The sequence below is a fragment of the Lissotriton helveticus genome, chromosome 11, assembly GCF_964261635.1.
Source record: "Lissotriton helveticus chromosome 11, aLisHel1.1, whole genome shotgun sequence".
Taxonomy (NCBI): domain Eukaryota; kingdom Metazoa; phylum Chordata; class Amphibia; order Caudata; family Salamandridae; genus Lissotriton; species Lissotriton helveticus.
The window spans coordinates 903,010,645-903,035,450 of record NC_136072.1 but is presented as its reverse complement, the minus strand read 5'-3'; the positions used below and the strand labels follow the sequence as shown (position 1 = coordinate 903,035,450).

Below are 24,806 nucleotides of genomic sequence, written 5' to 3'. Positions count from 1 at the left end.
CCCTGCACCCATCCCCCTGCAAGCATCATATCACTGCACATGATCGTCAGCCAGACACAGGGTAGCCCGGGTCTGCAGACACCCCTCCACATGCTGCCAACCCTCACCATGCACTGACTTTTGACACACACTGTAGAGGTTGTCTGCAAGGCCTGGTTTCGTACCACACCCTGTATCCACCTTACAATAGAGGATAGGTGGTGAGCTTGCCTTATGGTCAGACCCTGAGCCCAACCCTCTGATTGTAGCCAACCCCAGGATCATGCGTAGCGGAGGATTGGCTGCATGGCCTCACTTGTTGCCTGGTCCTGCATTCATCCCTCCATGACCACCTAACACCCACCTGCTTCTCCTCATCCCTTCACCCCAAAGGTTGACCAATGGGTCTATTGTTCAGTGATATTCAGCAGCCAGCTCTCTGCAAATGACCTACCTTAACTGCACACATCGTTTGGGTGAATACGAGTGAAATCATAATGACAGCAATCAAATTGCTTCATTTCTGAAATATTCAAATTCTTTTGCACCTTTAGAAAACTTACAGACAAGGATGTTAGTGTCCAACCATGATTTAGGTTGTTGTATTAAACTCCCCCTTCACAGAGTCTCTAGCACATTGTCAGAATCAGTGGGGGATCTAATTAGCAATTTTTTACAATCTTGTTATTTAAATATAATCGGTGATGTAATCTTTGATGTCATTTAAAATGTGTTGTAATATGGGAGGTCATAAGCACTGCATGGTGCGGGTGCATATTTTAGTTAGTTCACAATTCCATAACTGGTGTATTTCAGTAGTTTCTTTTTTTTAACTTTAGCTTGTGTCTCACTCCTACACCTGCCTATCCTAGCAATAATGTCCCTTTAACCGTTGTGTTTTTTTTCATTAAGAGAGGTATTTGGTGCATGGTAAGAGAAACGGGCTCTAGAAGTGGAGGTTTATTAGAAGTTTAAATATAGATCCCTGTGCATTTACTTTAATGATATGTCTTGCCATGCTTTACCATGCACATAACCTTGAGGTTTTCTATTTGCGACAATGTATCCATCCGATTTTTAGTTAAACATGATTATTTTAAAGGAGCCTTTCTTGTGTTTTTTTATACATTATTTAAGGGCGAAATCTGTTTGATAGACATTCAATTCATGCACTCCCTTTATTCTCAAAATATAATATACATTTTTCATTTAAAATATTGCAATTTATCATACATTAAATGAGACATATAGAGCTAATCAATACATTCCACAGTGGTTGTGCTTCATCAGGAGCAAAGTGAGCTCTCTGCCTGTCAATACAGCGTAAAGTATAAAACAATCATATTTTGGGGAGAAAGTAGAATGCTAGTTCATTATTGTAAAGACAATTAAGCCATTGTATTTCAAGTTATTTATAAACAATTTCTTGTTCTACATTTATTAACAAACTACATAAATTAGGTATTTCGGAAAAACCTATAACTAAGTGTATACTAATACCTAGGCCTACCCTTTTTCTGTGTACTTTCAATATTGTTTCCCTGCTCGGATATATAACTAGTTAATGACATACATTGTATAGAAGGTCTTTCAATATTTGCACACACACATTCACATTTATCTCCTCTGTGGGAGGAAGCTATACGTATGGATCAGTAGTCACATGTTCCTTTGGAGCAAGTCAGATACATTCTCATATTATTCAATAAGTGATGTCTAAATAAGGTGTCAAATACGCTATCCAGTATTAGGGTATCTTTCCTAGATTCACATGCCTGAATCATTCCCCGTCGTTGGTATGGGAGTCCCCGGTACATAAATAGAGTAATGTCCCATTAGACATGTAGAGTAATAGGCCAAAGGCCTCACATTAGTAACATATCCAGGTCCTTTTAACCGAACTCTAGAGAGCAACCAATCAGCTGCCACCACCCTCTGGAACCTTCCTGGAAGGAGCTCTAGTCCCTAAGATTTTCTACCGCATGTCGTGCTAAGGGAGTCTCCACTGAGCTCTGCTCAGGGTTTTCCTTATCTTTTGGATGTAAGGTATTTTCTTCAGATATTTCTCTATCTGAGTGAATTATTTACTGTCTTCATGTCGGATACTCCTAAAAACGGCCTTTTTAGGCCCTGTGATACTTGCAAAAAGAAGAGATTGCATGTCAACGACCAGCATAAGGACTGCCTCTACTGTCTTTATCGAGACCATACTCCTAAAGACTGCAAGGATTGTCGTACTTTTTCTGTGAAGACTTTAAAAGATTGTGAGGGAAGGTTTTTAATTTGGCTGCAGAGGCTTAAGGATAAATAGCACCACTTGTCCTCTGAGGAGAGTGAGAGCTCATCAATATCCTCTTCAAAGACTCCTCAGAAAAGGCCCAGAGATGTTTCTCCAGCTCCTCTAATGCAGCAACCTCAAAAGAAGACATAGAAAAAGTCTTCAGAGGCTCCACAGCTTAAAGATTTACCTGCCAGGGAGTCTTCTCCCCTTCAAGGGACGAAAACAGCTTCAGACCCTCTAACTCCTCCGACAAGGGTGAAGCACACTTTCAAAAAGCCTTCCTCAGCCCCGTCGACTACCACCTTGTCAATGATGACCTTAACAATGACTAAATCTACTCATACTGCCATTGGAGTGACTTCCTCGACGACGACCATTTCTACACTTTCAAGCTCGTTGGCATCCTTATCGTCGACAACGTCTTCGTCGACGGCACGTACCCCTTTATTGTCGACTATTAAGATCAGGAAATACTCTTCGACGGGGATGACAGCGTCGACGACTTGCTCAACGACGACCTCAGCGACGAGTGCCTCGTCGTCAATGACACACACGTCGACAAAGAGTGTACTGCCGACGACCATCCCGTCGACAACAACTTCGACGACGAGAGGTCCCTCAACAACGGTAGTGTCTATCGTAACCATCGATGATTACTCGTTGATGACGTCTATACCGACAACGGCCTTGTCGACGACACCTAAATCAAGGACAGAAATTACATATTTTCAACAAAAAATAACAAAACAGAGGCTGACGCCTTCTCTCACATCACCCAGTAGGGTTCGACCATTACTTCCCTCTCACCTTTGGGATGAGGATTCGGATTCGAATGAGGACAGTATGTATAGAGCTGCAAGAAGTCCCTCTGAACATAATGTTAATTATCAGGAAGACTCTGGTTATGATGATCAAGACATGGATGAGCAGGCGTACTATCATGACGACAGCCATCATCAACAGCCACAGATGGTGTGTCTTCCTTCAGCCTTGGTTTCTGACCTGCAATTTATGATCTCTGACTACAAAAAGAGGTTCCTACCTCTGCGTCGTCTCCTGCTCCAGTTCTCTCTCTGCCACAGAGAGCGCAAGTTCCACCTCCACCGCCTCCTACCATTGAGGTGCCTGTGCCGCCTCTTCCATCTACGGACGATGATGATGATGAATAACAAGAAGAAGGGGAGATACAGGATACGCAGTCACACCACGACGAATGGGACGACTATGTTATCCTTCTTCCAGCATCGCCATTGCCTCGTCAGGCGGACTCGCCTCCCGAAGATATAGGAGGTTTCCATAATCTTCTGGAAAGAGCCACACAATGGTTCCAATTGCCAATGCCTTCTCACCAGCAGGACTGTTTCTTTTACGATTTCAAGGAACCATTAAAACAATCTGTTAGGTCTATGCCTATCAAAGACATTTGGGATCAAGGCATCAAGATCATGCTAAATCCCTCTACAGTTCCTCCAGTCTTGCCAAGATTGGACAAGAAATACAGGGCTTCAGACAACACTCCAGCTGGCCTCATTGGACATCCCAAGCCTCATTCAGTGATTACTCAGGCAGCTCAACGTAGGTTGAAAAACCCTTCTGCCCCACTTTCGGCACCCCCGATAAAGAGGGCAGATGCTTAGACAATATTGGAAAGCGTGTTTTCCCTCCATGTCATCTCTAACAGTACGAGCGTCTAACTCATTAGCGCTATTGGGACACTACAACAGGCAGATGTGGTCAGATATTGCACTGTACTTGGAGTCCTTGCCGCAAGAATCTAAAGTAGAAGCAAGAAATGTGCTTCTGGAGGGCAAAAGGTCGGCTTCTGAAGTTATAGATTGTGCGATGGACATCGCATTCACTGGTTTTTGCCAACTGGCTGGGGCGGCAGTCTTGCGGGACCAATGGTGGCTTAAGACAATAACATTCCGGCCTGAAATTTAGACCAAAATCCTTGACATGCCCTATGATGGACAACACCTTTTTGATACCCATATTGATGAGGCACTCCAAGGTATCAAAAAAGATAAGGATACGGCCAGATCTCTTGGTACCCTTCTATATAAAAGCACCCCTTTTCGAGGCTCAAGGGGTAGAGGGCAATATTCTAATACAGGAGGATACCAACAATATAGGTCTTCATACTCCTCCTCTAACCAACAATACAGACCACAATTTCAGCAGAGACAACAGGCGCAGACTTCGTACGTGCTGAAGAGCTGCACGACAGAAGGATTCCGCCCGTCGCTGTTTCTTTTACACCTTCCAGAGTAGGAGGACATATTTCCCACTATCTTCAAAATTGGAATCAGATCACAACGGATTGTTGGGTTCTCCAGCCGGTGCAGTTTAGACATTCTCTGGAATTTGTGCAAACTCCACTGCCAACACCTCCTCAACATATGAATCACAAGCATTTACACCTCTTACTCCTAGAAATATCATCAATGCTCTAGAAGGGAGCTATAGAATGGGTTCCTGTTCATCAAAGGGGACAAGGTTTTTACTCCCGATTCTTCTTGGTGCGCAAAAAGGAAAAGAAATGGAGACCGATCCTAGATTTAAGAAGTCTAAACAAATACTTGAAAAAGCAATTATTTCGTATGGTCACTATCCAGGAAGTCCTGCAACTTCTCAATGTGAATGACTACATGGTATCCTTGGACCTCCAAGATGCCTACTTTCATATTCCTATCCACAAAAGGCACAAGAAGTTTCTGAGGTTTGCTGTGGCGGGCAGACATTACCAATTCCGGGTCATGCCTTTCGGGCTCAAATCAGCCCCACACATCTTCACAAAATGCCTTTCTCCAGTGGCTGCATACCTCAGACAACAACATCACCAGATCTTTCCTTATCTTAATGACTGGCTCGTTAAGGCACCCTCTCTCGACAGCACGAGAAAGTCTTCCAAAGCCTGTCTGCGGCTTTTCAGAAGTTTAGGTCTTACCCTCAACCCAGACAAGTCAGTCCTACAGCCTTCTCAGCGGATAACATTTCTGGGAGCTGTCCTAGATACGGTCCTGAAAAAAGCGTACCCATCGCAGGAGTGACAACAAAAACTCCTGCGTTTGGCAGAACGCATACACAGAAGAAAATATCTTTCAGTGCACCTATGCAAATCCCTCCTCGGAATGATGTCTTCCTGCATTCTTCTAGTTCCTTACTGTTGCCTCCGCATGTGTCCTCTTCAAGAGGCTCTCTCCGCTCAGTGGATTCAAATCAGCGGATCCTTTGACGACATCATACAGGTGACCCCTCAGATGGTCGCCGCTCCCAACTGGTGGACTCAGCCACAAAATCAGTCTCGAGGCCTATCCATCCTAACTCAAGCCTCCTCTCAAGTTATACCTACGGATGCGTCTCTAGATGTTTGGGAGCCTTCCTTCAGGAGCTTCAGATCAGCAGGAAGTGGTCATCTTCCGAGCGGAAGCTGCACATGAATATCCTAGAACTCAGAGCTGTGTATCTAGCCCTCCTGGCTTTCCTTCCCAGGATAAAAGGTTCACAAGTGCTTGTCAGAACGGACAATACTACAACAATGCACTACCTGAACAAGCAAGGAGAGACTCGCTCACTCTCACTCTCTCAAGAATCTCAAAAAATCTGGAAATGGTCTCTTCAGCACAAAGTTTCCCTGCAAGCGGAGTATGTTCCAGGAAAAGACAATGCATTGGCAGACTCGTTAAGCAGGATCTAGACAATATGCCAAGAGTGGGAGTTAAACCAAGGTACTCTCTGTGGGGCAAACCACTGTTGGATCTGTTTGCCACACGGCAGAATGCCAAATGCCAACACTTCACAAGCTGGCATCCCCAACAGGGATCTCTGGGGAATGCATTTTCAATAGCATGGTTCGGCATATTTGCCTGTGCCCGATTCCCCTGATTTCCAGGCTCCTCAGGAAGATTAAGGCAGAGCTTTGCACGCTGATTCTAATAGCCCTAGCATAGCCTCACCAACACTGGTTCATGAAACTTCATCTGCTCTCCCTGCAAACTCCGATTCCGTTGACACCGTTTCCATCCCTCCTCACAATGGACCCGGGACAAGTCCAACACCCGGATCCAGCATCTCTCAAATCATCAGCCTGGCTTCTGAGTTCCACGAATTTCAGGACTTAAACATTCCTCCGGACTGCAGAGCTGTTCTATCTCGCGCCCGAGCAGATAGTATAAACAGGATTTACTCCATTAAATGGAAAAGATTCTGTATTTCGTGCAGGTCGGCTAAGGTGCATCCCTTCACATCCTCTCCAGAAGAGATATTACAATACCTCCTTCATTTAGCTACTTCGGGCCTCGCTCACGCTTCCATCAAAGTTCACCTGGCAGCAATATCCTGTTTCAGAAGATCTTCTACAAAACCTTCTCTTTGGTCAAACAGATTGAAAAAACAATTTCTCAAAGGTCTGTTTCGGACTTTCCCTCCCGTAAAGTCTCCACCTCCAACATGGCAAATAAACACAGTACTTGCTCAGCTTATGAAACATCCTTTTGAGCCGATGCACAGAGCTGACCTCAAGTTCCTTTCCTGGAAGACTGCGCTCCTTCTAGCGCTTGCATCTGCAAGACGAGTTAGTGACCTTCCCGCTTTCACAATACAAGATCCCTTCCTTCAATTCAAGAACTACAGGGTAATTCTTCGAACTAATTCAAAATGTATTCCTAATGTCCTGTCGAACTTCCACCTAAATGAGCCTATTGTCTTAAAGGCTTTCTTTCCAAATCCTCAAACAGCAGCTGAAAGAGCTCTACATTCACTGGATTTGAAATGCTGCCTTAAGTTCTACCTTGACAGAACAAAACCTTTATGCAAGTCCAGACAACTTTTTGTGGGATACAGTTTGCCCAGGAAGGGTTTCCCTCTCACAAAACAAAGCATTTCAAGATGGATCTCTGGTGTTATTGTTTTCTGTCACCAACAAGCTAATCAAGCTTTACAATTAAGAATTCATGCCCATTCCACTAGGGCAGTTTCTACTTCTATGACACTGTTTCCAGGTGTGCCTATCACAGACATTTGCAGAGCGGCAACATGGAAGACGCCGCATGCATTTACCAAGCATTAGTTTGGTTACAGAGCTAACGAATGATGCTGCAGTGGGACAGGCGGTGTTGCGTCATCTATTTCGATAGAGGTGAGCCTTCCTTCCTTCCCAGCAGCCTTTCTCTTATTTTTCCATGCACATTTCTCTGTCACTGTCATACCTTTTGCCAGACTTGCAACTTATTGCTTTGCATTTTTAATGTTGATATCTATATTTATTAACTAATGCTTTTAGTTCTTTGTGCAAAAGGAAATGTGCTCATCATTGCTTTCTATTCTGATTCAGGCATGTGAATCTGTGAAAGATACCCTAAAACAGGATAAGAAATGCATTACTTACCTGTAACTGCAGTAATCCCGTATTGGTATCTTTCATGGATTCACATGCAACCCTCCGGCCTTCCTTGGATGGGCTCGCCTAGTACTCTCAGTTGTACCGCTATATAGCACTGTGCTTACGAAAATCTGAGGGACTAGAGCTCCTTCCAGGAAGGTTCCAGAGGGTGGTGGCAGCTGATTGGTTGCTCTCTAGAGTTTAGTCCTTATTTCAAAAGGACCAGGATATGTTATTAATGTGAGGCCTTTGGCCTATTACTCGATATGTCTAATGGGACATTACTTTATTTATTTACCATGGACTCCCATCCCAACGACGGGGAATGATTCAGGCATGTGAATCTATGAAAGATACCAATACTGGATAACTGCAGTTACAGGTAAGTAACCCATTTCCTATCTAGACTAATGTGTATTTCATATTACAGTAAGCGCTGCCCATTGTTATGCCTGAACAAGCAGATAACATTAGAATGTTTCGGCCTCTTGCATGTGTAAGCATGCAGCAATGTTTGAATCCACTGATGCTCTTCAGCTCCCTTCATTGCTTGTATATGCATGTACGAGAATACATAAGTCTGTCCATTCTTTCTATTTGTAATCACATCTGTGTGAAATACATGCTGCTAGTTTGAGGCTTTTTTTAGTGATTTTATGGTTTCCAGAAATGTATGCAATAATTGTTAATAATAGGTTTTGTATATGACATTAAAAAAAGTAGTTCGTAATTAATGTCTTGATCTCTGCACAGTCTAAGTGATCATTTCAGAAACATCTCACAACTGTTTACCCGACCATGTAGACTAACCTAAGTTTATCTATACTTTCTACTACAGTCTACCTAAATCACCAAGAAACATGCATGCATACAATTAGTTTGGGGAGTTCCTCTAATTCTATTGTAGGCTTATGAATGCACAACAGAAGATAAGCACTTCTAAATCATAATAGTAAAATATAAGATTTGTATTTGACATTTTGGAAATGGTTGCTAAATATTTTGTCTTGATGTTTTTCCCTTCTGAATGATCATAGAGTAATCATATTTTTCAGATGACTAGTTAGTCTGTTCCAACCCTCTAATATAGTTCAGTGACCTTTCACAAAGAAAAGTATCTAAATTTAGCAAAGTGTTGTGGCTGTAACCACAATACTAGCTGTATGCTCAGAGTTTCTTATAGGTGGTTTGAAATGATCTAATTATGCCCTCAATTATAAGTAATTGGAGTTTCTTTACAAACGTTCTCACCAATTGTATCTGTTTTCTTCCTAAATTTCGCTTTTGTTGAATCTTGAAGTCTAGCTTAAATCAGTGCGATGTACTGTCGAAGGTCGCAGGAAAATATTAATAACCAACAAGTGTAATAGTGGTAATGTTCTTTCAGTTTGTATCTTAAGCTAAATACGTCTCTAACCTAGACAAGATGGTATGATCGGGTTGTTGGCTCAGTGGACTAATGCATCCACTCAAGCAGTCTTTGTTTGATAGCAACATGGCGGGCCCACTTAGCCTTTAATTCTTACAAGGCTGACAAAATGAGTGCCACTGCCTTTGGTAACAATAACATCTGTTATTTCAGCGCCAAGAGATTGAAGCTTGGCGCTCCTTGGGTGTTGCTTCGGAGTCTGGCAGATTGCGAGGGGATCCTCCTCTGCCTGCACTGACCCCCAGCTGGACTAACACGCTGAAATTAATTTTAAAACTACAAATTTTAATTGTGATGACATTTTAAAACATTACTGTACCTGTGGCTATTTACTTGTGTGCATTCTCCTACCAGCCCCGTTCCACCGCGGCTCTCGTGCCGTTTGATGTGGAGGGCAGGGTAGGGCGCCATATTGGCTGAGGGCCGGATCCCGCCGCTAACAGAGTTAGCGCTCTAGCGTGGGGAGGGGCTTTGTGCATAAATAGATTGTATCTCTGGGAGCCCGGGCGATTTCTCGAGGTGGTGGCAGCTCCTTGGGTGTTGCTTCGGAGTCTGGCAGATTGCGAGGGGATCCTCCTCTGCCTGCACTGACCCCAGCTGGACTAACACGCTGAAATTAATTTTAAAACTACAAATTTTAATTGTGATGAAATTTTAAAACATTACTGTACCTGTGGCTATTTACTTGTGTGCATTCTCCTACCAGCCCCGTTCCACCGCGGCTCTCGTGCCGTTTGATGTGGAGGGCAGGTTAGGGCGCCATATTGGCTGAGGGCCGGATCCCGCCGCTAACAGAGTTAGCGCTCTAGTGTGGGGAGGGGCTTTGTGCATAAATGGTGATGGCTGTTCGGGCACGCAGCGGACGCGCGCAGCGGGCGCGCCGTCAGCGCGCCGAAGCCGCGCCAAAGGGGTGCCAGTCTGCGCCAGTCCGCGCTGGGACTGCGCTGTGCGCCAGACCCCCTGGCCATTATAGAACCCATCAAACGCCGAAGGTAATCACTTATCCTAGAACACAGCTTTTGAGCATAGGAAACACCTTACACGACAGGACCTGTACTCATTTTGATATGTGCTCACTGTATAATTTACCTTATAATGTCTGCTCAAACTGTGCATATACGATTATATCACCTTATTTTCAACACCCTTCCATTTTATCTTCTGGAAACAATAACGAAAAACTCATAAACTGCGTACTCATAAATGCACGCTTGCTCATAAAACATAGAAATGAGGTTGCAGAATTAATAATTAGTCAAAACATTGATGTTTTGTTTATAACTGAGACCTGGGCAGATCTCGCATCCGGACCGGATTTTAATGTCGCCACGCCAGATGGCTACCATGTAATAAGAGTAGATAGATCCTCTGGATAAAGAGGGGGGGTCTAGCTATCATACATCGAGCTAAGCTAGCCATCAAAACTGAACCTCTTGACTATATTTTTGTGGAAGCCCTCGCCTTCACTATTACTCTTTCACCTATACAAACTTTTAAGGGAACTCTGCTTTACCGACCACCCACCGTACGTGCATCCTTTCTGAAATCTCTCAATCACTTATTAGAACCAGTAGCTGCTAATCAGGACTACACAATACTGGGAGATTTTAATTATTTCCATTTAGAAAACCTCAATGATAAAGACTCGTACACTTTGATTTCTGACTTCTCAGCCGCTGGCTTAGAACAGCAGGTCACTTTAGCCACCCATCAAGGAGGACACACCTTGGATGGTTTATTCACCAACAATACCCACATCACGCACCCTACATTGTTTCCGCTGATATGGACAGATCACTCAGCCGTTAAATTTACAATTTTAGTTAGAAAGCATAAGAACCCCTCTACTAGTACACACCCGCAGATTCTATGTCGTTATTGGAAAAACATTGACCCCATTGCTTTATACAACATTTTGGAATCTTCGGTACCCGAAGATATATCGGATGCTCACAAAGCATCCCATAATTATGAACATTGGCTAAACAAGGCATTTGACCACTTAGCACCCAACAAAAAAATGCAGCCTAATCGTATCAAACCTTCTGCGGCTTGGTTTTCGGAGTCATTAAGGCTCGAGAGACAACGCTGCGGAAACTTGGAGAGGCGTTGGCGTAGGAATTATGACAACAACGATGGAGATACATACAAAAAAGCGTTGTTGAGCTACAGAAAGCTGATTGTTGCAGAAAAACGTACCTTTTATAGCACACAAATAGAACGAGCTCATAATTCAAGCAAACAGCTATATCAAGTGGTAAAAAAGCTAGCTAATCCCCCTGCTCCCCCCCCAATAGAACCATCCCAAATATTCTGCAATAAAGTAGCGGACTTCTTTCAGGCTAAGGTTAGGGATATTTTTGACAACTTCACAAGAATAACGATTACTGACTCTGCCATTCTGGAGATTCCTCTCATGTCATCAAAACCAAGCTTTGAGGTTTTCTCTCCACTATCCCAACCATCTATGGAAGAGCTAATGAACACTGTCAAATCAGGATCACCACTGGATCCATGTCCTCCACTTATCCTTAAATCAGTATACAGCCTAATAGCCCCAGTACTTACCAACATCTGTAACACCATGTTCCAGACAGGTGACTATCCTCCAATCTGGAAAAAGGCAATTGTAAAACCTCTTTTAAAAAACCCTACATTGAATCCTTTAGAGCCCAAAAATTACCGCCCTATTGCCTCACTCCCTTATCCTTCAAAAATAATTGAAAAGGCAATGAACCAACAGTTGTCGAATTACATCGATCAGAACGATCTACTTGACAACACACAGTTTGGTTTCAGGAAGGGCCATGGGACCGAGACTGCTCTGATAAAAGCAGCAGAGGAGGTTAGGATAATCATGGACAGGGGTGGTGCAGCGATCCTGATACTTTTGGATCTCTCTGCGGCTTTCGACACGGTCGATCACACCATCTTGATCGACCGTGTCGCCGCCATTGGCATCCAGGGTAGGGCCAGAGCAACTCTGGCATCCTTCCTAGCCGAGAGGGTGCAGTCCGTGAAGATGGGGTGCTACTGTTCTCCTGACTTTACCCTGCCTTGTGGAGTTCCTCAGGGCTCCTCGCTAAGTCCGACACTTTTTAATATCTATGTGTCGGACTTGGCGAGGGTTATTAAGTCATTCGGTATAGGTTTAACATCATATGCCGATTACACACAACTGGTCCTGGAGATACACAAAAATGGAGAAGCAGTGGCAGCGAACTTCCAGGAGTATATGAAGGCCATCAGTGTCTGGATGAATCAGAATTGCTTAAAGCTAAATTCTGACAAGACGGAGGTGATGGTATTTGGTGAACTGACCCCGTCTTGGTCCCCAGTCTGGTGGCCTCCGGAACTGGGAATTCCCCCACTTCCAGTAGCTAAAGTGAGAAACTTGGGTGTGCTTTTCGATAATAAGCTAACCTTTGTCAGCCATGCCAATGCAGTGGTCTCAGCCTCCTTCTTTACCTTAAGAATGGTAAAGAAATTGCTTCCATTTCTTCCCCCAACTGCAGGTAAGACCCTAATGTCCACCCTGGTACTATCTAAGGTGGACTATTGCAATGGCCTACTGCTTAACGCACAGGAGCAAGTTTTGAGCAAATTACAGCTTGTTCAAAACGCGGCTGCAAGGATTCTTACGGGTACGTCGAAGTACTCATCCATTTCCCCCATCATTCGTTAGCTCCATTGGTTACCAATAAGAAGCCGGATAAAGTTTAAGGCCATGTGTATTATTCACAAGACCTTGAACAACAATGGACCAGAATGTTTCAAAAATGCAATTAAAGTATATAATCCTAGTCGAACATTACGTTCATCCTAAGCCCAACAGCTCCAAATTCCATGTACAAAAAAGGTAACATGGGGAGATAAACGTTTTGTAGTGGCTGCCTCAAAATTATGGAATCAGGTCCCTTCCCATATTAAATTCAACTCCTCACTACTATCATTCCGAAAGCATCTCAAGACCTGGCTTTTCAACCAGTAAGCTGTCATGAGAATCCTCTGAAATCTGCCAACTCCAGCGCCGAGACACCGAAAGGTATTTGCGTGCTTTAGAAATTTTATAAATAAATAAATAAAATAAATAAACGTGTGCTTTACAAATACACATGTTAAGCTACTTTGCTATTTATTAACTCTTAGCATAAACTACAGAGTACTCCGTACATACTAATCGGTGTACACTGTACATCGATTATTATATATTATATGTGGAATAAAGGATATTTCAAGTCATTGAGGTATTCTGTGACCATATAGGATATTGAGGCCGAAGGCAGAGATGGTTTATTAGATGATAGAAATCCGAGGTGACTTGCAATATCCATTATATGGCAAGGGGTAATATATTCTTTATAATATATGGCTACACCATCACCCTTCCCAGAAATCACTTACATTCTTGGAATCTTGCTCCGTCATATTAACAAGATTAAAGATATTAAAATCAAGTTAACATAATTCAAATTAACAATATTGCAGCTTAGAATGTGGAGAAGCATTCAGAGAGATTCTATCTTTCGTGTAATGACCCACAAATTGCTAAAAAATAAACATGCTGCTTTAATTATCGACTTTGTGCTGATCATAGTTCATTTTGAAAAAATCTGATAGGAAAAATGGAAAGTCAGTTTGTTCTTTAATCTGCAGTTTTCATTATGCCCCAAGTGTGTCACCTTTTCTTCTGGCAGGTGGAATTATAATTATCAAAACTTAACTGTAAGAAGTTATTACAGTTTAGCAGCTACATACTCAAATTCAATAACGAAATTAGAGACCTGCTTTTATACAGGGATTGCACGCTCCCATGCATTATATATTTTATATTATGCTAAACCAAATATGACCAATGTTAGTTCGGTGGCTGTGCATTTACAGTCTCCACATACAAATGAAAAATAGACCAAAAGTTATAGCAAAAATCTAAGTTCAATGTTGTCATTTACTATAGGTTGTACTGTATTCAGGCTTTTTATACAGAAATAACTCCCTTTGAGTCAAGAATCTCTCAGAGGAACCACTACTCACCAGTAACTTTATTTATTCCAAAATCTGAACTCTCATTTAGTGCCACTGGAGATTTCTGATTTGTCATGCACAGATTGCTTTTGTATTCAGTAAGTTTTTGTTTTGCCTTCCTACTCACAATTCCACATGATGCAAGCCACATGAACATTTACTCATAGATATGCAATCTTAAGTATCGCAATTTGTGAATTGCTTCAGTTTGATCCTTTCACTTATTCTAAGGTGATGTACGATAGGGCCTTTTATAATATTTGCACAGTGAACACTGTTAGTACTAAATTGGGGGATTTTCTTTTGTGATTGCAAAAGTGTGCTTCAGTTTGCTTCCCCTAAAGTAGCTCTAATGATCCAGTCTCCGATATTTTGATCGCTGTTATAAGCAGACATATGATTTGCTCTGAAAAGCTGTCTCTTGTCATCATCAACTTCTATGAGATTCCTTTACTGCAGCATGATTTTCTGGGTTTATAGTGTGCATTATGTCAATAGACTATCAGTTGGTTTGGTCTATAATGTGGTAATTAACAACAGAAACTTTAAACTGACATTCTTATTTAAACTGACAGGAAAATGTCAGCTTTCGGTTGTGTTGTGATGACCCAAGCTAAGTAGTTTGCCAGTTTCACCTTACAGAGAAAATGCTAACTTACCAACAAGCCAGTTTACCCATGCCAAATTGAACAGGTTCTGGGTCATATGTTGGCAGGGGAAAGAAAGAAAAGCAAAATACTAATTCGGTAAAGCAATAGACCATGCCCCATATGATTGAATCAGTATATGTATATATTCTTCATACTCTTTCAACTCTTGGCTATGAACCACAACATTAATATAATGCTGATTCTATGCTTTAGAGCATCAAGGCTTCCTCGAAATCTTCGTCCGCCAAGGGGCCCACATTTGCCTTCTGCTTCTAGGGGGATGGAGATTGTCAATCTATTATTTATAAGTGGGCGGTAGGTGTATGATATAGCTTTAGAGGCCATTTCCTCCAAGAGTATTCTACTCTCCATGAGGCTTTATGTGCCCCTAAGACAGTTGCATTCCACATACGCCCCTTCCGTGGCTACAGTAGTGGTTTTCAGCCGCTTCCATTCCCCCCAACCACCATGGCCAGCAGTCTTAGTCCTTTTGTGGCAGAGGACTCGGATCCCATAAGCCTTGTGAGACCCAAAGCCCTGCTCAATCCAATCAAGTCTGCTCAATCCAAACTCCCCTCCCCGCAGATGCACAGTCAAAGCCTCTTTAGTTTGCCCAATATCCAGCATGGAAACCCGATTGGTAGCAGAATCCATTACCATTTGCACCAATTGCGGGAGATTACAACAGACATAAGGGTGTTCCAGATTGTCAAACGGAAGTGTTCCCTACCGTTCCAACAAACTCTGCCACCACTTCCTCTGGCCCCAGATCAGCGGACAGAGGACTACCTTGTGCTCTTGCGGCAGAAAGTACTGGCCCTTCTGGCCAAAGGAGCCATGGAGAGGATGCCATCTTCAGAAATAGGTCATGGTTGCTATTCCCCCTATTTTTTGGTGCCAAAGGAGGATGGCGGCCTCCTTCCTATATTAGATATGCACCCTCTCAATTACTTTTTGAAAAGAAAAATTCAAGATGCTCACCTTGGCTCAGGTCTCTGTAGACTGCCTGGTAGCGCTGAACTAGGAGGAATCTTATTTCCACATTCCAGTCTTGCCTGCCCATGAATGCTGCTTGTGGTCCACAGTAGGCCAGGAGCATTATCAGTTTGCTGTGCTCCCCTTTGACCTTACCACTGCCCCTCAGGAGTTCACCAAGGTGATGCCGGTGGTTGCAGCCCATCTGCTGAGGTCAGCGGTTCCAGTCTTCCCCTACCTCTAAGATTGGTTGTTGAAGGTGGGCTCACCCCAGACAGTCGTGTATGCCTCTACACTAGGGTAGACCTCCTACATTTACTGGGGTGCACTGTCAATGTGCAGAACTCACACCTGACTCCTTTTCACATGCTCCCTCTCATCTGAGTTGTTCTTGATACCGTGCAGTTTTGGGCTTACCCTCCGGAACTGCGAGTCAAGGGTATTTTGCCTATTATTCTGAAGTTTCAGACTCTATCATGGATTTCGGTGAGACTGGCGCTGAAACTGCGGGTCTCATCAACTCCTGCATCTTGTTGGTAAAACATGCCCATCGGTATATGAGGACTCTGCAGTGGGACTGGAAGACCCAATGGGTAATCTCTTCATTCTGGTCTAAATATTGAAGAGACCGGCAAACGATCGGCAGTGGTCGCTTACGGACCACAATTGGGTCAGGGGCAGGGCTCTCTCTCTTCTCCATCCAAAGCTCAAAATGGTGACAGATTCTTCACTACTGGGTTGGGGCAGCCACCTGGGAGAGGTGGAGATCAGTGGTCTCATCTCCACATCAGTATGTTGGAGCTTAGAGTGATCCGACTGGCTTTGAAGGCCTTTCTTCATTCCATCAAGTGAATGCCATTTTAGGTGTTCATGGACAAAACCGCCTCCATTTTTTTTGCAACAAGCAAGAGCGGAGTGGGGTTGTAGACCCTTCTCAAGATGTCCTGTGCCTCGGGACATGGCTGGAATGTCAGGACATATTCCTGGAGGTTCAACACCTAGCGGGCTCTTCGAACATCAGAACAAATGAACTCAGCAGTCAATGCCTAGGAAATCATGAATGCCGTCTTCATTCGGAGTCAGTGGAAGGTCTCTTCCGAGATTGGGCAAAACCTTGGCCACCACCAGCAATGCACAATGTATGCAATTTTGCATGCTGGAGTTTCCAAGGCGGCTCTCATTCAGATATGCATTTCATCTCAAGTGGAGCTCTGGACTCCCATAGTCCTTTCCCTATATACCATTCCTGTAAAGAGCTCTTAAGAAGAACAAGAATGACTGGTCCCAAGTCATCTTAGTGGTTCTGGACTGGGCCCAGAGTATGCTATCCTGAACTCGTGAGCATGAGCATCTGTCCTCTAGCCAGGCTACCTATTTGGGACAATCTTCTGTCGCAGCAACAGGGCAGGGTACTGCACCCAAACCTGTCCACTCTTCACTTTCATGCATGGAGAATGAGCAGTGACAGTCGAGGGTGTTTCATCACCTTCCTGAGGTATGCAACATTATTCTAGCAGCTAGGCCTTCTTTTAACAAAACCATCTATGCCTACCAAAAGGACAAGTTTGTGGCTCAGTGTACACTGAAATCAGATAATCCTCTGTCTGCACCCTTTTCTAAAGTTCTCCTTTTTGTCCTTTCCCTGGCCTCGTAAGGCTTTGATGTGGGCACCGTAAAATTATATCTGTCCACCATTTCCCCTATCCTACAGTTGCCGGATTAACCTTCCCAGTTTAAGTCACTTGTTGTGATTAGATTTCTTAAAGGTTTACAGCACATGTTTCCTCCTACACCTTTTATTATGCTCCAATGGGACTTAAATTTAGTTCTCATCTTCCTCATGTGCTCCCCTTTGGAGCCAATGTACAGCTGTCCTCTGCGACTCCTAACAATCATAACTGTCTTCCTTGTGGTGATATAACATCTGCAAGGAGGGTTAGCAAATTGCAGGCATTTTCCATGAATCCACCATTCCTTTTTCCCAGTCACGCTAGTTCTTAGAACCCGGGCATCCTTTCTCCTCAAGGTGCTCACATCTTTTCAGGTCGAGCAAAACATCACACTTCCCACCTTTTTTCTACACACTCCTCATCCTTCTAAAGAAGAGGGGAGACTTCTGTGTCTGGATTCAAAAAGAGCCTTATTTTTCTATGTTGATCATAGCAAAGAATTCTGGGTGTACAATCAACTCTTAGGGGTCGATTAGGATGGCGGACGGAAACGTGTACCGTCCGCCGCGGAAGGTGGCAAGCTACTCCGGACCTGTCCGCGGAAAATCCGCAACAGCAATTAGGATAAAACATACAAAAAACGCCGACCGCGGCGTACGGAGCACTCCAATCCCCGTCCGCGGCGGTCGGAGTACACCTGAGTCCGCGGCAGGCGGACGGAACAGTAAAAACACCGACCGCCGCGTACGGACATGACCGCGAATACATCCACCACCCCCGCTATACCTGCGCAATGTCCGTGTCCGCAATTAGGATAACTCCGCAAGTACCCCGGTAGTCACCGCCATCCACGTCCGCAGCGGAACCAATGCACCGAGAATCCGTGCACCACAGCGGAACGACAACACAAACAACATCCCTACTGTCAAACCAATGCCATACATTGGCACGGAAGTTTATCACCAAACACACGAAAAAAAACGCCCACCCACCGAAAATATCCAAACCAATCACAACACACAATGATCCACCGCCAAGCACCACACAATCCACACCTGCCAACACTCCCACCTAGCACCTGACTGCCAATAACCATTCAGACACGGTCTAGACACACACCATAAAAGAACTCCCACCCACTCCACAACTCCTCTGCAACACAGCATAGCTGCTAGCAGGACACACCACTGAACTGAGCCCAAAGAGAAATAGCATTCACACAACCCACACCCAAACACACCCACCACACAAACACCCACCACACCATTCTTACACACCACACACCTGCACCACCCCATCCACGCAAACCCACACCCCGAGCACCACACACCATGGCACCAAAAAAAAACCCCAAATTCACTGACACCGAGTTGAAGGTTATGGTCGATGAGATCATCCGTGTGGAACCCCACTTATTCGGGGCCCTAGTGCAGCAGACCAGCATAGCCAGGAGAAACAGCATGTGGGACCGGATAGTCACCAGGGTGAATGCCTCCGGGAGCGTCCCGAGGACGAAGCAGGACATCCAGAGGCGGTGGCACGATCTAAAGACCCGAGTCAAAGCCATACGAGCCAAGAACTATCTCCGGGCTAATCATACAGGCGGTGGAACCCCTCCGGAGCCCTTACCCTACACCGAGTGGGAGGAGAAGGTGATGACCATCATCCACCCTGAGAGCCTTGATGGACTTCCTGAGGGAGAAGAGGCTGGTAAGTACAAACCAAGCACCACGAGCACTACTACATGGTGTGCCTCACACAACTGTGAAGACACATCTCCCAGAGCCCAACCCATGCATGCAGTCCACATACTCACCAACGTCGAAATCACTCCAACAGGCCCCCATGTCCATAGGGATGGCGGTGGCGGTGGTGGTGGGTGGTGGTGGGTGTGAGGGGATGGAACCACAACTCCCAACAGGCCCCCATGTCCATAGGGATGGCGGTGGCGGTGGGTGGGGTGAGTACCAGTGCAGACAGAATCGGCCAAAAAAGTGAAAACAACCTGTCAAGTCCACATTACTCATCATCACATTTTGGTTTTGCAGGTCATCCTCATCTGACAGCTGGAAGCAACACCCGCCCTCCAGACTCGCCAATCACAGACGTCTCAGGGGACGATTGGCCAGCCACCTCCGGGGCAGAGGATGATCCCGGCACAAGCAGCCAGCCAGGGCCATCTGGCTCCCAGGTCACCCCTGCACCAACAACTACGGCCTCTGCCATTGTGACAACACCGGCCACTGTGACCTGCACAGCCACCACCAGCACCACCTCCACCACCACCACCACTGCTACCACCACTCCTGCCACCCTGCCCAACCCAACGGCCAACGCCGTGCCAGCGCCATCCCAGCCACGCAGGGAGAGTGTGAGGCAAGGCAGAGATGCAAGGCCAGATCCGGCAGGCAGGAGCATACGTCAAAGAACACGGGAGGATACCAACACACCCAATCCAGTGCAACAGTCATTGGAGGCACTGGGCAGGGTGGAGGTGAGCTACCAACGTGGTCAGGCACAGGCAGACCGGGCCCACCAGGACTTTGTAGATAACACTGCAATGTTGGGGGCCATTGAGAGGCGGCTTGGCCAACTAGTGGACATCTTCACCAGGACAATCAGGCCACAAACACCGCCACCGCCACCGCCACCGCCACCGCCACCGCCACCGCCACCGCCACCGCCACCGCCACCTGCGGCGGATGTGGTACCCGATGCCCCTGCGCAACCAGATGACACCGTACCGGCAGTAAGACGGAGGGGCCGACCGAGGCTGGAAGTGGGCGACAGCAGTGTGGAAGCACCTGCCACACGCTCCAAGAGGAACAGAAAATGACTGTCCCAGTACCTGCGCATGCCATTCACCCTGCCAACTATCCGGTCCCACCTGCCACAGGCCTGCTGTACTAGGCAGACACCACCCTATGTGGTGTCCGCACGGACATTTCATCTGCCATAACCTTCAACTCTCACTCCCCCACCCCTTCACTCATTTGTAAATATGCACCTACACCCATGCACATTTTGTAAATAAAAGCCACTTACTCACTCAATCATGTGTTGTCTCCATGTTTATTCACATGAATGCATCAGAAACAGATGTTACTAGGTACAGGTATCCAACTGGTACAGAATCATGGCGCTGCGGGAGTGACCTAGGGAAAATAGAAACCGCAAAGACACGTCAGGAAACAAGATCACACACATCAGAACACACTGCAGTGCAACATTTAACTACCCACACGCATCACAACAGTAATGGATGAGACGACACACATCATGGAGACGTGCATTGGCCACAATTTAGCACACACACACACATGCATGCATCACATAGCAGAACACAGAGATGAAGCACACCACTATGCCACAACACCAGCACACATTCACAGGGCATACCCAAGCAGCACAAGAGGAGCACACTCACAATCAAGGGAAGTAGCGATCAATGATCTGGCGCCTCTGGTCCACACCTTCCTCCTCACCACTATCCTCATCAGTTGACATGGCTGGGTCGGGAGGGCGAGGAACTTGCAGTTCATCAGGGTCCAAGAGCAGTTCAATGTTATAGCGCACAGCCAGGTTGTGAAGCATGCAGCACGCTATCACGATCTTGCATACTTTGCCTGGTGAGTAAGGCAGGGCCCCTCCAGTCTTATCCAGGCACCGAAACCTTGACTTGAGCAGGCCAAATGTCCGTTCTACCACTCGACGTGTCCTACCATGGGCATCATTGTATCTCATTTCTCCTGGTGTAGTGGGATTGCGTAAGGGACTGAGCAGCCAAGGCCTGTTTGGGTAAGCCGAGTCGCCTGTGTTGGTGGAAGAGAGAGAGAGAGAAACATCACAACCTGCATTGTGGGGCACACCATGCCACACAGATATCACTCCTGTCACCACAGCATACTCACCAACAAGCCACGCTTGTGCTGGACGAAGATTAGCCATCAGTTGGGGGACCATGCTGCTCCGCATGATGTGGGCGTCATGTGCAGAGCCAGGGAATCTTGCACACACATGTGAGATGATGTTGTCGGCCTGGCACACCACCTGCACGTTCAGGGAATGGAAGTGTTTCCGATTCCTATACACCTGCTCACGTGCCCGTGGTGCAATGATCGCGATATGCGTGCCATCAATGGAACCCACAACGTGTGGTATACGACCCAGGGCATAGAAGCCAGCTTTGACCGCTGGCAAGTCCGCCGCCTGAGGGAAATGTATATAGTCATGCTTGTACAGCATCATGGCTGTCAGTACATCCCGGAGTACCGTGCTGAACATGGCCTGTGACATTCCCCCGGCATCTCCAACTGTGTACTGGAATGTGCCTGTTGCGAAGAAATGGAGTGCCGCCATCACCTTTTGCGTGGGTGTCATGGAACCTGGATAGGTTCTTCGCGGCTGCAGATGAGGAGACAATAGGGTCACAAGTTCCAACAATCGACGGCGATCCAGCCTGAATTTCCGGATCACCTCCTCGTCCACCATATCCTCCAGCACAGTGTATGGGCGAAGGACATTTGGAGCCCTCCTGTGTGGGAGTAGATGGAATGGAAGTCAATTAACATACAACGCACGTGTGTGCACCTCAATCACATGTCAACGCCCTCTACCAACATGTAGTATCCAGTGTATGCTTGTCATATGTGTGACTCCTCTGATTGTCAGGACAACATGGACCGACGTAGCTACAATGTGCATCCACTAGCAACATGATGTTTAGCAACATGTGCAATGCACAGTGTCTCACCTCAACATCACTGCCAACCAGACATGTGACATGACCCACATGTGTAGGCCCAACATCACATGCACACATGCAAGTACATGCACACATACTAAATTAAACACCCCCCCACCCCCCCATATCATGATGCCCCAATGGCAACACCAGGAATGGTGGGCATACGGACATCACATGCATGGGGACACAATAGGCAACACACATGTACAGTACACAACAGAACCCCCACCATAGTCATCATCTGACACATACCACTCACTCACAACTGATTCACAGGTGCCCATTCATACGGGATCTACTGTGTACATGTGAGGTACGACAGAATTGTGTAGGGTACTACCCGATGTGGACATGCACACGTGATGGACACTTGTGGCTCACCGATGGCCATGGTATGGACACACATGGGATGGAGCATGACATGTGTAGCCACGCAATCACGCACACAACCGTGAGCAGGCAGCTGCAGACAATGGTACAAGGTGCATCATCGGCTAAGATGCTAACATTGATCACGCCATGGCGGTGCACTGCATCCGCTGTTTACGTCTGGGCATACGCGGGCCGCCTTCGACATTCACACTGTCTGCACGTGCACAGACCGTCACGCCCACACACCGGCAAGTGCATGTGTAAGGTTCCGGGACGGATGGTCGATTTGCAACAATGTTGTATCACTGGCGCCTCCATGGCGGTGCACGTACACAGCGGGGGAGGTGCAGGCCTATACACCCTGTAGATGTACTCAATGGACATGCCAGTTCATGACCCCCCTTACAGTCACCTTGCATCATCCACCGTACACCGGCCGGAGCGGCCGGCCCATGAACAACCGCCGTGCCAGGCCCTGCCCAGGACCGCCGTGCCGGCCATGGCAACAACCGCCATTGCACGGCCCATGAACAACCGCCGTGCCAGGCCCTGCCCAGGACCGCCGTGCCGGCCATGGCAACAACCGCCATTGCACGGCCCTTCCACTACCGCCGTGCCAGGCCCTGCCCAGGACCGCCGTGCCGGCCATGGCAACAACCGCCATTGCACGGCCCTTCCACTACCGCCGTGCCAGGCCCTGCCCAGGACCGCCGTGCCGGCCATGGCAACAACCGCCATTGCACGGACCGCCAGGGAACGGCGGTAGTGGAAGGGCCGTGCAATGGCGGTTGTTGCCATGGCCGGCACGGCGGTCCTGGGCAGGGCCTGGCACGGCGGTTGTTCATGGGCCGTGCAATGGCGGTTGTTGCCATGGCCGGCACGGCGGTCCTGGGCAGGGCCTGGCACGGCGGTTGTTCATGGGCCGGCCGCTCCGGCCGGTGTACGGTGGATGATGCAAGGTGACTGTAAGGGGGGTCATGAACTGGCATGTCCATTGAGTACATCTACAGGGTGTATAGGCCTGCACCTCCCCCGCTGTGTACGTGCACCGCCATGGAGGCGCCAGTGATACAACATTGTTGCAACTGAAGCTTCCTTCCGTGAGGCTTGCACGTGCGGTTGCCGATGTGTGCCCGTGACGGTCCCTGCACATGCAGCCAATGGGAAGAGGGACGCTGGCCGCATACGGCCAATCGCAAGTAGAGGAAGCTGTGCACCGCAACAACAGGGCCAGTCATTGGGCCATTTCACGATCACGCTTCCAGGGCTGACCAATTGCTGGCGACGTATGCCACTGACACGTGCTGAGGGCCCTATATATGTGTGTTGGCCAAAATGAAACTTTCTACCCTGGGGACCATTGCTGCCTGTGACCATCACCTCGACCTGCTGCTGCTGCTGAGCTGACCACCGACTGCTGCCTGTGACCATCACCTCGACCTGCTGCTGCTGCTGAGCTGACCACCGACTGCTGCCTGTGACCATCACCTCGACCTGCTGCTGCTGCTGAGCTGACCACCGACTGCTGCCTGTGACCATCACCTCGACCTGCTGCTGCTGCTGAGCTGACCACCGACTGCTGCCTGTGACCATCACCTCGACCTGCTGCTGCTGCTGAGCTGACCACCGACTGCTGCCTGTGACCATCACCTCGACCTGCTGCTGCTGCTGAGCTGACCACCGACTGCTGCTCTAGTGCCATACTCCGTGATCTTGCCATGTCGTCAGGCAAAGAGATCCGGTCTCGACCCTTCACCGCCGCGGAGCTTGATGTCCTCGTGGACGGTGTACTCCGCAACTATGGACGCCTCTACGGCGCACCGGGACGGGTGGTAAGTGCAGTGTGGGACATGTTGGTGTGCATGAGGGGGCCGAATGATCAGGCCTATTTCTATCTTAGCTGTGTAGTGTGGGCTAGACATATGTTCCTGATTGTGCATGGCTGCTGACAGTAACGTCTTGCCCCTATGTGTGTGACAGGCCACCTGTCCACTGACTTACACCCTTTTGTCTCCCATCATGGTAGGTCAAGCTGCACCTTCGCAAGGACCTGTGGAGGAGCATAGCAAGGGAAGTACGGGCATTGGGGGTGTGCAACAGACGACATACACACTGCCACAAACGCTGGGACGACATTTCCAGGCTGAGCAAGAATGTAGCGGAAGTAACACTGGGCCTGATTCCAAGGACGCCCCGTCTGGCCCGACGCTCCATGACCCCTCTCATGCAACGTATCATTGCAGTGACGCATCCTGAACTGGCCGAACGTCTGAGTGCCGATCGACAGCAAACTAGCGG

General features: G+C 47.0%; 2 protein-coding genes and 1 long non-coding RNA gene across 4 annotated transcripts in view; 2 read left to right on the top strand and 1 right to left on the bottom strand.

Annotated features, from left to right (window-relative positions):
* Positions 1 to 24,806, bottom strand: part of TBX5 (T-box transcription factor 5) — a 615,870-nt gene that overhangs the window by 71,613 nt on the left and 519,451 nt on the right. The gene's annotated exons all lie outside the window — the stretch shown is intronic.
* The window catches only part of LOC144791294 (uncharacterized), a 483,505-nt gene that overhangs the window by 312,435 nt on the left and 146,264 nt on the right, over positions 1 to 24,806 (top strand). The window lies entirely within an intron of this gene.
* LOC144792040 (uncharacterized) overlaps positions 24,400 to 24,806 on the top strand; it is a 47,834-nt gene continuing 47,427 nt past the window's right edge. Inside the window, exon 1 of the mRNA XM_078666894.1 lies at positions 24,400 to 24,805. Coding sequence (XP_078523020.1) covers positions 24,721 to 24,805 — 85 coding nt within the window. The 5' untranslated portion in view covers positions 24,400 to 24,720. The remainder of the gene's footprint in view (position 24,806) is intronic.